This window comes from Mobula hypostoma, chromosome 2 (genome assembly GCF_963921235.1).
Source record: "Mobula hypostoma chromosome 2, sMobHyp1.1, whole genome shotgun sequence".
NCBI classification, from domain to species: Eukaryota; Metazoa; Chordata; class Chondrichthyes; order Myliobatiformes; family Myliobatidae; genus Mobula; species Mobula hypostoma.
Genome location: NC_086098.1, coordinates 82,413,397 through 82,429,086, shown reverse-complemented (window position 1 = coordinate 82,429,086; position 15,690 = coordinate 82,413,397). Strand labels below are relative to the sequence as shown.

General features: G+C 40.2%; 2 protein-coding genes across 4 annotated transcripts in view; one reads left to right on the top strand and one right to left on the bottom strand.

Annotated features, from left to right (window-relative positions):
* The window catches only part of LOC134357299 (uncharacterized), a 185,980-nt gene that overhangs the window by 82,861 nt on the left and 87,429 nt on the right, over positions 1-15,690 (top strand). The window lies entirely within an intron of this gene.
* The window catches only part of LOC134341494 (pecanex-like protein 1), a 275,158-nt gene that overhangs the window by 208,381 nt on the left and 51,087 nt on the right, over positions 1-15,690 (bottom strand). For all 3 annotated transcript variants that reach the window (XM_063039370.1, XM_063039362.1, XM_063039377.1), the window contains exons 8-10: positions 13,049-13,194; positions 11,695-11,788; positions 7,928-8,069 (exon numbers count right to left, since the gene is read on the bottom strand). In XM_063039370.1, coding sequence (XP_062895440.1) covers positions 7,928-8,069; positions 11,695-11,788; positions 13,049-13,194 — 382 coding nt within the window. The remainder of the gene's footprint in view (positions 1-7,927; positions 8,070-11,694; positions 11,789-13,048; positions 13,195-15,690) is intronic.

The following is a 15,690-nucleotide window of genomic DNA, read 5'->3' as shown; positions in this document are numbered from 1 at the left end:
TATAGCCAATGAACTGGCCTCAACAGTTTCCTGTGGCAGAGAATTCCACAGATTCACCACTCTCTGTGTGAAGAAGTTTTACCTCATCTCGGTCCTAAAAGGCTTCCCCTTTATCCTTAAACTGTGACTCCTCGTTCTGGCCTTCCCTAAAATTGGGAACAATCTTCCTGCATCTAGCCTGTCCAATCCCTTTAGAATTTTATACGTTTCAATAAGATCCCCCCTCAATCTTCTAAGTTCCAGCGAGTATAAGCCTAGTCGATCCAGTCTTTCATCATATGAAAGTCCTGCCATCCCAGGAATCAATCTGGTGAACCTTCTTTGTACTCCCTCTATGGCAAGGATGTCTTTCCTTAGATTAGGGGACCAAAACTGCACACAATACTCCAGGTGTGGTCTCACCAAAGCCTTGTACAACTGCAGTAGTACCTCCCTGCTCCTGTACTCGAATCCTCTTGCTATGAATGCCAGCATACCATTCGCCTTTTTCACCGCCTGCTGTACCTGCATGCCCACTTTCAATGACTGGTGTACAATGACACCCAGGTCTCGTTACACCTCCCCTTTTCCTAATCGGCCACCATTCAGATAATAATCTGTTTTCCTGTTCTTTTATTGGGGTTAAATTCCCGCTGCTGTCTATAAGGAGTTTATGCATTCTCCTTGTGAGCGTGTGGGCTGTCTCCAGTTTCCTCTATATTCCAAAAATGTATAGGTTAGGGCTAGTAAGTTGTGGGCATGCTAATGTAGGCATCAGAAGCATGGCAACACCTGTGGGCTGTCCCCAGCACATCGTTGGACTGACACATTTCACTCTGTGTCTTGATGTTTTGATGTACCTGTGACAAATAAAGCTAGTCTCTAATCTCAGTGTTGCCCTGGGAAAAAATGTGCTGGCTATCCACTCTATCTATGCCTCTTATAATCTCATACACAATCTTATACATGTCAGTTTCTGGTGTCCAGTAGACCCCTACCTGCCAGGGCGAGGTTGGTCCAGAAGCTCCTTTGTCAAGGCACTGATGACAGTTCAGGTACTCTCTTGGTGTTTTCCTAACTACACATTTAGCAATGTCCTAATGTCAAAGATATCTACACCCATTTTGATATTGCACACGTCCATCAAATCTCTCCTCAATTTCCTTGGGAGGAGTACAATAGCTAAAAATCTCTTCACTGGAACCATTCCCACTCTCATAAACCTTACCTTCACCCTCCTTAGTACATCTGCATAATTTCTTAAGTGTGCTGATCAAAATTGGATGCCTTCCATTTGTGGCCTAGTATTGTATTCCCCAGGTCTCAACATATTCAGCTATTTTCAAAGACTTTTACGCCCAATTATTCTGCCCCTGCTTATTTTAGAACCATTTAGTCTGTATTTTTTTTCCAATACTTCAGCCAAAATGTACCAACTTGTATTTGAGCAACACCCACAAGATGCTGGAGGAACTTAGCTGGTCAGGCATCATCTATGAAGGGAAATAAAGAGTCAATGTTTCAGTCTGATGAGGGGTCTTGGCCTGAAATGCTGAGTGTTTATTCTCCTCCACAGATGCTGCCTGACCTGCTGGGTTCCTCCGGTATTTTGTGCATATTGCTCCAGATTTCTCTCATATGCAGATTCTCTGTGCCACCTCATATTTTGGTGTATTGAATTTCATTTGCTATTGGTCTGCCCAAAAGGTCAGTCAATCTCAGAGATAAGTGGGTATGCAGGTACAGCAGGCGGTGAAAAAGGCAAACGGTATGCTGGCATTTATAGCGAGAGGATTCGAGTACAGGAGCAGGGAGGTACTACTGCAGTTGTACAAGGCCTTGGTGAGACCACACCTGGAGTATTATGTGCAGTTTTGGTCCCCTAATCTGAGGAAAGACATCCTTGCCATAGAGGGAGTACAAAGAAGGTTCACCAGATTGATTCCTGGGATGGCAGGACTTTCATATGAAGAAAGACTGGATGAACTGGGCTTGTACTCGTTGGAATTTAGAAGATTGAGGGGGGATCTGATTGAAACATATAAAATCCTAAAGGGATTGGACAGGCTAGATGCAGGAAGATTGATCCCGATGTTGGGGAAGTCCAGAACGAGGGGCCACAGTTTGAGGATAGAGGGGAAGCCTTTTAGGACCGAGATTAGGAAAAACTTCTTCACACAGAGAGTGGTGAATCTGTGGAATTCTCTGCCACAGGAAACAGTTGAGGCCAGTTCATTGCCTATATTTAAGAGGGAGTTAGATATGGCACTTGCGGCTACGGGGTTCAGGGGGTATGGAGGGAAGGCTGGGGTGGAGTTCTGAGTTGGATGATCAGCCATGATCATAATAAATGGCGGTGCAGGCTCGAAGGGCCAAATGGCCTACTCCTGCACCTATTTTCTATGTTTCTATGTTTCTATAATCTGCATAGACTCAGTGATAGTGACACTGTTTCCAGCTCATTAACCTTTACCAAGAAAATAAGGGGTCATGACAATGCTACCCCGTGAAACAGCACTCAATATGAAAAAGCCCAAATAACCAAGTTCTGCCCTGAGCCAACTTTTTTATCCACTGGTCCACTTAACTCATGAGCCCTAATTCTATTAACCAGCCTTTTATCATAGACTTTTTGAAATGCCTTCTGAAAAGCTTCACAGTCAATAATAATTGTATACACTTCATCAACCTTTTCAAGAAAACTTCAATCTGGCTAATTCTACCTTATTAACTATAAAAGTTGGGCTGGCACAGTGTCATAGCAGTTAGTGTAAAGCTTTATAGCATCAGCAATTGCGGTCAGGGTTCAATTCCCACTACTGTCTGTAATGAGTTTGTACGTTCTCTCTGCGACCGTGTGGTTTTCCTCTGGGTGCTCTGGTTTCCTCCGACATCCCAAAGACGTACAGTTAGGGTTAATAAGTTGTGGGCTGCCCCAGCACATCTTTGGACTGTGTTGTTAACACAAACTATGCATTTCATTGTATGTTTTGATGTACATGTGACAAATAAAGCTAATTTAAGTGCCTATTAACTTTCAATGAATTATTATTTCTAAATACTTCCCCACCACCAAGGTTAAATGGACCAGTGTGCTGCCTGACAGATCCTTACATTGCTTTGTAATCCACAGCAGACTAGGATGAATCACATGAAGGCCAGGTGACCTACCTACTCAACTTCTTTGATTTATACTCAGTAGCCACTTTATTAGGTACACCCCTACATCTGCTCATTAATGCAAGTATCTAAACAGACAATCATGTGGCAGCAACTCTATGCATACGTGCATGCAGACATGGGCAAGAGGTGCACTTGATTTTCAGGCTAAATGTGAGAATAGGAAGAAATGTGATCCAAGTGATTTTGACCATAGAACCATTATTGGTGCCAGCTGGGGTGGTTTAAGTAGCTCAGAAACTGCTGATCTCCTGAGATTTTCACACACAACAGTCTCTAGAGTTTACAAAGAATGATGCAAAAAAGAAAAACCGTCCAGACAGCAGCAGTTCTGTGGGTGAAAACACCTTGTTAATGAGAGAGGTCAGAGGATAATGGCCAGACTGGTTCAAACTGAACAGGAAGGCAACAGTAACTCAAATGGCCATGTGTTACAACAGTGGTGTGCGGAAAAACATCTCTGAATGCACAACCTTGTGGGCTACAGCAACAGAAGACCACAACCATACACGCAGTAGCTACTTTATTAGGTACAGTAATTACTTAATAAAGTGGCCAATAAGTGTATATGTCTCATGTCTCCTAAAGTATGGAATGGGGTCATTCAGATGCATAATGCTGACTCTTGTCATGCCTGTTCTGTTCTCCCACTTTTCTCTGTGACTTCCTCCATTCCTGCAAACCTAAAAGGTCTCTGCCTTTCTCCAATTCTGGCCTCCAGCTAATTTCTAATTCTAATCACAGCATCAATGATCACAAATCATACACACAAGAGGTTCTGCAGATGCTGGAAATCTTGAGCAACACACACAAATTGCTGGAGAAACTCAGCAGCTCAGACAACATCTACAGAAGGTAATAAACAGTTGATGTTTCAAGCCAAGACCCTTCATCAGGACTGGAAAAGAAGGGGGCACAAGCCAGAATAAAAAGGTGGGAGGAGGGAAAGGAGTACAAGCTGACAGATGATAGGTGAGACCAGGTGAGGGGGAAGACCGGTGGGTGGGGGAAGTAGATGAAATAAGCAAGTGGGAGGCTGTGCTTTGAGCTGCCAAGATCGTAACCTCTGAAATTTCTTCCCCAAACCCCTCTGTCTTCCTTTTCTTCTTGAAGTTTCTTAAGCCAAACACTTTGAATGAGTTTTTGGTTACCTGCAATGATATTGGCTCAGTATCCATTTTTGTTCAGCAACACTCCAGTGAAGTGCTTTAGGAACATTTTACCACACTACAGGTGACACAAAAATGCAAGCTGTTGTTTTTGTAACTAGCTAGGGAACTGTAAAGAGTGATTAGTAATAACTATCCAAGAAAAGAAAGAAAGGAAGCATCTACCTATTGATCATTGAGATTTCTCATGTATTTTAGTATGAGTTTGTGCTGGGGTTTACACATTACCAACCCAGAATTAACTAGGAAAAATATGCCACCTTGGAAGCATTTCATTCAATAACAGAGAGAATTAAGGAGTCAAGTAGTACAGTAAATGATCATTATTCTAAAAAACACTTGTTTGATGAAAACATACTGTGGGGGGGGGTTAATCACAATAGGGAGTCAATAGTTATTTCACATCTCTCTCATTTTATTATTTCAAATGACTAATGTTAATGGATAGAAATGCAAGGCATCTGACCACAAGACCCTGCAACGGATTGCAAACACTGCTGAGAGGATCATTGAGGTCTCTTTACTCAACCCCCCTCCCCCTCCCATCCAGGACATATACCAGAAACGCTGCGTTTGCAGAACCCTCAGCATTGTCAAGGACTCCTCCCACTCGTCCTACAATCTCTTTGACCTCCTACCATCAGGCAGAAGGTACCGCAGTATAAAAAGAAGAACAGTTAGGCTGGGTAACAGCTTCTTTCCCCAGGCTGTGAGACTTATAAATAATCTGCTACCACCCAGTACACATTAGTTATGACAGCACCAGTAGCATTATATTGTTGTTTATTTAGCTATATGCCATATATGTACTTTATGTCAACTTGTACATCTACAGTATATCTTCTTATTATTTGTTAATATTCTTGTGTTACCATTATTTTATGTGCTGTATGTGATATATGAACTTTGATTTTCACCTTGGTCCCAGAAGAATGTTGTTTCATTTAGCTACATAGACGTGTACAGTCAAATGACAATAAACTTGAACTTGAACTTGGATCTTTCAAATTACACATGTTTCACATGACAGATCAAAGTCAAAATAGCCACCACGAGTGATCAGGTGATAACAAACTCATGTTTTAAAAAGCAAGAATTTGGAAAAGGAAATATGGAAAGAAACTGGATGAGCAAGTAAGGAAACAGAGGATCTGATACTCAAACAATGCAGGCACTAGAAATATGGTCTTTGTACAAAAACAAGGACATTAACCACCTCTAGTTAATCTAACACTGGTTAGGGCACAGATGAAGTATTACATTCAGATCATGAGAAGGATGTGAAAGTCCTGGGGAGGAAAAGCTTTACTGGAATGGTTCAGAGGATGGCAGCTTTCTACTACAAGGTTAGACTGTAAACATTGGGGTCATTCTCCCTCAAGCAAAGGACATTGATGAGTGATTTGCTTTGCAAGATAAAGACAGGCTTGTACAGGGTAAAGAGAAAATGAGCAATTCAAAGCAATTGGTGAAAAAATACTTTTAATGCCAAGAGGGCATTTATGATCTGGAAGTCATTATCAATTGGAATGGTGGAAAGAGAGACAGACAAAACTTTCAAAATGGAAGTGGATTGGTATTTGAGAGCAAATAGTTTGCAGGGCTATGGGGGAAGAGTAAGGGCATGGGACTGAATATATTGTTCCATAAAGAGTCAAACTGTGTTCTTCTGCTTCTGAGATTCCATGATTTAGGTTGAGGAGATAGGAAAAAAAGGTTCAGCATGATTGAATGGCGGAGCAGACTCAATAGGCCAGATGACCAAATTCTGCTCCTATGTCTTATGGTCTTATTTCATGATTCCATGGAAAACTTACCAGTGCTAGAAATGCCCAACAGAACAGTCTATGGTTAATCTAACAGGCTGTGCTTAATACAACATTCAAAGGGATATATCGTGTTCGATGGGCTGGACAGCTTTAATGGGAAGGACAACGGTTGACAGGCAGGACAGTGTTTGATGGGAAGTACCCTGTTCAATAGAATGGACAATGTTTGATGGAAAGGAAAATGTTGGACGGATGGTTAGGTTTCGATCAGATGGACAGTGTTTAACCAGCCAACAGTGTTTGACAGGAAAGATACTATGCAATGAAATGAGCGGTGTTCAACAAGATAAAGATTCACTTTATGTGTCACACATACATTGAAACATGCAGTGAAATGTGTCATTTGCCTCAATCACCAACACAATCCGAAGATATGTTGGGGGCAGCCTGCAAGCGTCGCCATGCTTCCAGCGCCAATACAGCATGCTCACCAGTTACTAACCCTAATCTATACGTCTTTGGAATGTGGGAGGAGAGAACATACAAACTCCTACAGAGAGCAGGTGGGAATTGAACCCTGATGTGAACAGTTATGGAGACGTTGGGGTAGAGATGCTAGGACTACATTGCAAGTAGCTGATAGGTGATGTTGCACCCCACCCCCTCTGTTCAGGGATGAGTTTTCCAGTTTGACAAAAATGGCTTCTTTAACCCCTCTTTCAAATCACCTGTCCTCCCTGTCCAAAAAGTGCACATTGTTATCATCAACAGAGTGTCCATTGTCCTTTGGGTGTAAATATACAGTCGAGTCTTGACCTACAATGCAGTCCTAACATCTCTACCCTGTGCATCTCCACAACAGTTCACATCCCCATTCATGCAAAGATAAGACTAATGACCCTCTCATTACCTCTATGACTCTTAATAATCCTCATGTGATAGCTATAACTTTAAACAACTCACAGTTTATAAGCCAGAAAACCACTCCTCATGGATCAGAACTGAAGAACCCTCTCGGATGAAACATCATCTAGACAACACAGCAAGTCCAGTTGCTTTGATTTACTGCTTGATGTACAATGACCTGGATAACTGAGAACCTTCATACACATATTTGCATGAAACTTTGGATAACTGGGACAGCCACTTAATTGGACCAAACATACTGGTCCAGATGTGTCCCAATTAACCACAGTCCACTATACTTCTTATTGTAATTTATACTTTGTTATTATTATACTCTGCTGCCACAAAACAACAAATTTCACAACATATGCCGGTGCTATTAAACCTAATTCTGATTAACTGGGAAAGATGGCATTCAAATCAGTCAGACAATACTCATAGAAAGGAAAACTGGGCTAACATTTTATCTCTACTGAACTACTGCACTTTTAAGCAACACACACAAAATGCTGGAGGAACTCAGCAGGCCAGGCAGCATCTATGGAAAGGAGTACAGCCAATGATTTGGGATGAGACCCTTCATCAGGACACTTTTTCCATTGTGTATTGTCTTTTCCATAGGTGCTGCCTGGCTTGCTGAGTTCCTCCTGCATTTTGTGTGTACTGTTTGGATTTCCAGCATCTGTAGATTTTCTCCTGTTTGTTACTGCACTTTTAATTCCACTTTTAAACATCTTTGGTATATCTCTTTTAAAGGATTTTTTAGAAGTGCAGAGTAGACATTTTGAATTGCAAAAGATTTGCTGAAACTCTATGCAAATATCCTTGTGGACCCCCTCATTCAATTATGCAAACCCTATTCCTGTTACCTTGAATCATCTCCTGGTGACACCTGCCATTCAACCGAGAATCCCTTGTACTCACCTGTCGTGCCTCTGAATATCTTCTAATTCGCATTCTCCGCAATATGACTGGCTGGTGTCGATGGCGTGGCTCATCAGGGTTTTCCTCGACCCTGTTGTGTCCATCAGCTGCAGCATAACTGGAAGAGTTGGACTGATGATCCCTGCAGTGAAAAAGACTTGGTGACATCTAATGCTTCTTGGATATACTGCTAGCCAGATGTTGAAAGCCTATTGTCATTAGATGTCACGGCAAAACAAATAATTTTTTGAATTAAAAGGTCTTTCAAAGTTCAAAACTAATTTATTAACAAAGTACATATATGACACCATATACTACCCAGAGATTCATTTTCTTACAGGCATTCACAATAAAACAAAGAAATTCAATGAACTCTTTGAAAAACTACACAGAAAGACTGAAAACCAGTGTGCAAAAGAAGACAAATTATGCAAATAAAAAACAAATAATAATAATAATAAATAGTAAATAAATGATACTGATAACATAAGTAGTAGAGTTCTCAAAAGTGAGTCCTTAGATTGTGGAATCAGTTTAGTGTTGAGGTGAGTGAAGTTATTGATGCTGGTCCAACAGCCAGATGTTCGTGCTCTACATTACATTCTACATTCTGCTTCCCAGCATTGAGCACATCTACAAGGAGAGCGCCACAATAAAGCATCATCAAAGACTCCATCATCCAGGCCACGCTCCCTTCTCGCTGCTACCATTGGAGAAATACAGGAGCCTTGGGTCCCACACCATCAGGTTCAGAAACATGTATTACTCCTCAACCATCAGGCTGCTGAACCAGCATGATTCACCTCATTCACCTCAACACCAAACTGATTCCACAATCTGTCGTCTCATTTCCAAGGACTCTAGAACTCATGTTCTCAGTTTTTAAAATTAATTAATTAGTATTATATACATTTTCTGTATTTACATAGTCTACCCTCTTTTGCACATTGGTTGCTTGTCAATCTTGGCTTGTGTGTAGAATTTTTTTGATCCTATTGCATTTGTTTGTTCTACTGTGAATGCCTGCAAGAAAATAAATCTCAGAATAGTATTTGGTGACATATATGTAGTTTGATAATAAATTTACTTTGAACATTACAACAGAGTCAAGTGCAAAGGCAGAGTATTATCTGGACAGACACTATCAGGTTACAACTCTCTGAACTCCGAGAATCATATAGCTCACTGTGGATTCTGCCACAAAAACTGGACATCAGGAAGTTGTGAGGAACGTCCCTTTTCCCAGAATGAACAGAGAGGAAGCATCAATAAAAAAGGCAAACAGAAGAGAAGACAAAACCAAGAGCTCTGTCAGAGGAGGACAGATCCTTATACAGGGACACACAAGAAGCAGCCATTCATGCTTCAAGTCCACACTAGAAATTCAGAAGTCCATTTCTATGCCTTTCTTCTTCAACTATTTAGCCAACTATATCAGTTTTCCTTTTCAACCGTTTATCCAATTCTTACCTGAAAGTTACTATAATGTTTGTTTTCATTGCTGTTTTGTGCAGTGTGTTGCTCTGTAGAAAATAATAAAACTCTGATAATCTGCTATCAAACTCAACGTTGACTCACACTCAACATTTCAGGAAGAGCTTCTTCCCCTCTGTCACAACATTTCTGAATGGACTATGAACCCACGTACACTACCTCAATGAATTTTTTTCATTTTTTGCTCTCTTTTTGAACTACTTGTTTATTTATACATATACTTCTTGTTGTAATTTATAGTATTTCTTATTATTATGCATAGCTATGTACTGCTGCTGCAAAACAAATTTCATGACATCTGCCAGTGATATTAAACCTGTTTTTGATTCTGTTTCTCAACTACTTAGCACCTGGCTTGCCAGGTGAACATTTGCTGCATTATCTGTGACTCATACAGGCCTCAGTTCCCACACTCCTTTCTGACTTGCCACCATCACAATTCCTGTGTACCCCTTCTGCTCAATGGGATCCCAGCTTCTGTGTATCCCTTCTACTTACTTGAGTCCTGGTTCCACATTTCCCTTCTACTCATTAGGGTCCCAGTTCTTGAGCACTCAGTTTCTGAAATCCCCTGGAATTGCCCAACATTCTGGGAAGACCACGAGTACAACTCTTCTTATGATCCTTTCAGTGAATCACTTCACAATTTTCCAGAGTTGCAGCCCCGTTACACTCTCAGTAAAATAACTTCCCCTGAATTATTTCACCCATTACTTTGAATTAGTCCCTTGGTTTTGATACCACTGTTAACGGAAACAGGTCCACTTTTATCTACTCTACCTACCCAGTATTACTTTAAATACCTCAATTAAATTTCCCATCAGTAAACAAAATGCTAAGTGTTACTGCAATGTGGGTTCATCTTTTCTTTTCCCCATCCCTTTAAATTACTTGATATTCTACTTCAGCTCTGAGACACCACTCCAAGCATAGACTGTCAGATTATCTAGTCCTTTCTCAGAACCAAAATCATCAAGGATCATCTTTATTCGCCATATACATTTACATGTATTAGGAATTTGTTGTGGTGCATTGATGCAACATGCAACTAAAAACAAGAACATTCAACAATTATAGAGAATAACTAATTATATAAAGTTAGAGGTTAAAGTGCAGATATGGAATAAAATGCGCATATATACATAAATACCAGCATGTATTTACGATGTAAACAGCATTATAATAGTGGTTTAAGGTTTTTCAAGGAAATGCAATGACTGAGGTAACAGATAAAGGGGGTGGGGAGAATCTAACTAGAACCAGATTAAATGCCCGGGTAAGAAACTTTTAAGATGGCAAGAAGTATTTTTTTGTTATAAAAGCACTATCGCGCTTTCTAGAAGGGAGCTTTTGGAAAAGGCAGTTTCCTGCATAGGTAGGTTAAACAATTGTTAGGAACAGGGTGACAGCGAATGAAAGCAAGAGATAATAAAACAGGTAAACAAAAACCTGGTCAAAGAGAGAGTCAGAGGGTAGGACCGGCAGCTCATATCTCCCTCCTGTCTCCATCTCCCCTCCCCCTCCCCCCCACTTTCTTCACTAAATTTTCGGGGAAATTGCAGACATTTTTGCTTTAATAGCCCTATGACACTTTCCAGAAGGGAGCTTTTGTAAAAGGCAGTTTGCTGAGTAGGTAAAGTCCACAATGATTTCTCCTCCCGCTTCTTTGGCCTGGACACGTACAAGTCCTGCAGTGATGGTAGACTGTAGCTAATGCCCTTTTCTGTTATTCTGACTGCTCACTGTAGTTTTTGTATATTGTGAGGTATTTCTGTATTTTCATATATCATTCTGCACTTACATCATCCCAATGAATGCACATCCTGCAACAAGCAAAATATCAAATGCACATCCCTGTAAACAGGCAAAAGTGGAAGCAGCAGTGATTAGCACTTTTAAAATGAATGCAATTATTTCACAGTATTATTACTTATATTTATCACTGCATGCTTATTCAGGTGGTAGTAAACTGTGAACTAGTGGAGAGTCAGTGCCCTCTAGTGATTGCTGTAAGATCGGAAAATTCCTGCAACTGCTTCCCTGTCTTTGGAGCACTTCAAGAATTAAGTTGCATTTCTATATCTATATCCCTGGACTTTGCTGGGTATTTGCCGATTCAACACAAGAATGCTTAGGATGTAATTATTAATCTCTCAGTTTGCTATGACTTACAACTGAAGTATTTTTTTTATATAAAGAATGGACAGAGTTTATTGTAAATGTTACAATATTCTGTCAAATTTGTGGAACTGTGAAAAGTCAGACACACTTACCATGAACTTTGAATGTGTTCTGAACTTGTTTGATGATATAAAGAATTTTCAAAACCTCTGCTCTTGGGCCCAAATGTGTACGACCTTACTTCTCCTGGGAACAAAGTTACAAAGTATTTCTCAACTAAAGCTTAACACACTGCTATTCATCTTAATTTTAATATCTTTGCTGTTTTCAAATCTCTCCATGGCCTCACTGTTCCCTATCCTTGTAATCTCTTTCAGAACTACAAATGTCTAAGAGATTAGTTTTATTTGTCACATGTACATCGAAACATACGGGGAAATGCATCATTTGTGTGAAATCAAATCAGCATTAGCTTAGCCCACAAGTGTTGCCACATTTCCAAAGATCAAACCACAGCTCAGACTCTTGCACCACAGATTTTTCCTATGACTTCATGTACACGGTAGTCTTGACCTTAGGCAGAGATTCCAATCCAATAATTCAGCACCCTCAAAACTTTGCTGTCGATTGTCAGATTCTCTAGATTTATGGATGCTATTCCTGTGGAGTGTATGTTAGTGGAATTCTGCTGCTGTAGACCATCCACTTCAAGGTTCAATGAGCTGTGCATTCAGAGATGGTCTTCTGCACACTGCTGTTGTAGCATGTGGTTATTTGAGTTGCTGTTGCATTCCTGTCAGCTTGAACCAGGCTGGCCATTCTTCTTTGACCTCTATTATTAACAAGGCACTTTCGCCGACAGAACTGTCAATCGCTGGATGATTTTTGTTTTTCACACCATTCTCTGTAAACTCTAGACTGTTGTGCGTGAAAATCTCTGGAGATCAGCAGTTTCTGAGATAATCAAACCACCCCATCTAGCACCAACAATCATTCCTTTTTTAAAAAATTTTATTTTTATTTGGATAAGGTATTCACAAGTAATACACAAACTCTTTTTTTTACCAACAATCATTCTATGGTCAAAGTCACATTTCTTTCCCTTTCTGACGTTTGGTCTGTACAACAACTGAACCTCTTGAACCATGTCTGCATGCTTTTACGCATTGTGTTGCTGCCACATGATTGACTGATTAGATATTTGTATTAACAAGCTGTACAGGTGTACCTAATAAAGTAGCCACTGAGTGTATATTGCATTGAGTTCAGTAGAACGGAATACCTACAAATGAGTGCAAACATCAGCCACACAAATTCCGTGCTGGTGACCAAAGATGAATTGCTTCTCCATTAAGTTTTAAAATTATCGAAGCCACTATCTGAAACTTCCAACTCTATAATAGATGTAGTACACATGCCTTTTCTGAATTGTTGTCCAATTTAACTTTAATTAGTTACATCCATCAATTTCCTTTCCATCAAGAGTCAACTTGAAGAAACACTTACCGAGTTCATCGACAAAAAAGTGTGTTGCCCCAATGGAAGTATCGTGATGTGATGAAGCATCGTGCCTTGGACCGACACTTGGACACCCTACACTGCCCCAGTGCAATGAACCAGAATGGTTCTGCATTCGCCCACTATCCTGTGAGCTGTGAATAAAGAAAACCATGAGCAAATCCATCTACACGTATCCAGACTTTTCGAGTACTGTATATAACATAGATAAAATCTAAGGTACAAAGGTTAAAACTGTAAAGGGTCACATAGGACAGGATTTCTTTTTAAACTGGTTTTGTTTGTTATATATTCTTGCCCAAGATCTTTTCTCTGTAGAATGGAAACTTTCAATTAAACCCAGCATAGGCTGATAAAAGCAATTCAAAGCACGTAAAGTGTTGACGCAGGATATGTTGGTTCATGCTGTATTCTATTTTTGAACAAGCATCCAACCAACTATTCTTACTTGACTTCTTCAGTATGTCTTTCTATTCCTGCCTCCTTCATAGACCTTAAAAAGTTCAAGTTCTCCCTGCGGTGGAGAGTTCCACATTCCTGCCACTCTCCGACATACAAGAAATGAATCTCAGGATAGTATATGGTGACATATACAGTACATACTTCGATAATAAATTTATTTTGAACTTCAAACAACTTTCTACAAAGTTTTAGTAATGTTTATTGACTAGGTTTTATTCATATTTCAGACATCTCATTCCCCCAACAACCAACCCTTACAAATTGCTTTGTCACAATTGAAGTCATCTGTTAGTCCATCTTGCAGCCTTTTCTAAACCTCTTCCATTCTCTACATACATTCTTGTCAAGTCATTTGGTTTCAAAAGTTCCATATAATAGCCTTCAAGCCTTTAAGACTAAGAATGAAAACGCAAATTTTGAAATACATGAGTTTTATGTTTGAGACTTTCTCATTAAAAGATGAAACTTTCATGGAGGTTGAGAAGATAAATGCAGGGAAAATAAATTTTTATCAAATTATGTCAACTTGTACATCTACAGGGTATCTTTTATTATCTGTTAATATTATTTTATGTGCTGTGTGTGATATACTGTATAAATTTTGTTTTGCACCTTGTCCCAGAGGAACATTGTTTCGCTTAGCTTTACACAAGTGCATGGCTGAATGACTAAATACTTGAACTTGAACTTGAGGTAAAACTATGAGAAAATCCATCTACCTATCCTGGAAAACAAAGGATCAAGAGAGAAAGGAAAAGAATTATTTCACTTAGTAGTTGTATGAAATTCTCCACTAAAGAGGCCTTTCTCTTTCCTTCTGATCATATTTGCCAGATGGTGCTGGTGAAACACAACGATGTTCTGCAGGCTACATACAATACTTCTGAATATACCTCTTTTGAATTACTCATACTGCAATCTCCAGCATATAATTCCCCTTTAAGCAATGAACTTCTAAATTGACTTAATGAACTATAGATTTCACAACCTTCAGAAGGTCTCGGTGGACTTCTCTCAAGAAAGCAGGTACAGCACCCTTAAATGGACAAAGATTCATCGCCATGGCTGAAAGCGAGGCAAGGGGGAGGGGGCTCCAACCAGGCTGAAACACTGAAGAATGAGAACCTACCCCCACCCCACCCCACCAAGCACCTTGTAAGCAAACTTGCAGTCACTGGAGGACAAAATTGAGGACCTGAAGGCAAGATTGAGGGAAATGAGAGATGGTTGTATTCTGTGTGTAATTGAGACATGGCTTACTCCCAGCATGCCAGATATGGCGATCAGACCTGAAGGCTTCTTGATTTACAGTATGCACCAAACTGTTGATTTCAAAAAGGCAAAAAGTGGAAGTGTGTGTTTCATGATTAACTCTCAGTGGTGCTCTGATGTGGCAGTTTTGTGAAACTTGTGTTCCCCCAATCTTCAACACCTAATGGTCAAATACCATCTGTTCTATTTACCTAGGTAGTTTGTCTCCATAACCATGGCCGCAGTTTACATATCATCAGCAGCCGACTATAATCAAGCACTTGAGATATTGCATGAAGTTATCTCCAAACAAAACAGTCCATCCCGACTCATTTCAAATCATAGTCAGGGACATCAACCAACAGGCTTGTTTGAAGAAAACCCTGTCCAGTTACCATCAGCATATAACCTGTAGCACCAGAGGACCCCACACACTAGACGACCGTTGTACTAAAATAAGGAATGACTACCGTTCTATGCCCAGACTGAATTTCAAAAAATCTGATCACTTGGCTGTCCTTCATCTATCTACATACATACAGAGGCAAAAGAGCAAAGCTCTAGCGATTAGGACAACAAAGAGAAATTCTGATGAAGGGTCTCAGCCTGAAACATCAACTCTTCACTCTTTTCAATAGATGCTGCCTGGCCTGCTGAGTTCCTCCAGCATTTTGTATGTGTTGCTTTATTAAAACAGTTGTAGCCAAGTGTGCCCCACAAAATCATTCAGAGTCTTCTCCTACCAGAAGCCCTGGATGAACCACGAGATCCACAATCTGCTGAAGGTCGGGTCAGAGGCATTCAAGTCCAGTAACCAAGAGAGTTATAAGAGACCGAAGTATAATTTCTGGAAAGCCATCTCACAGGCAAAGTGGCAATTCCGGACTAAACTTGAATTGACAGTTGTGGCAGGGCTT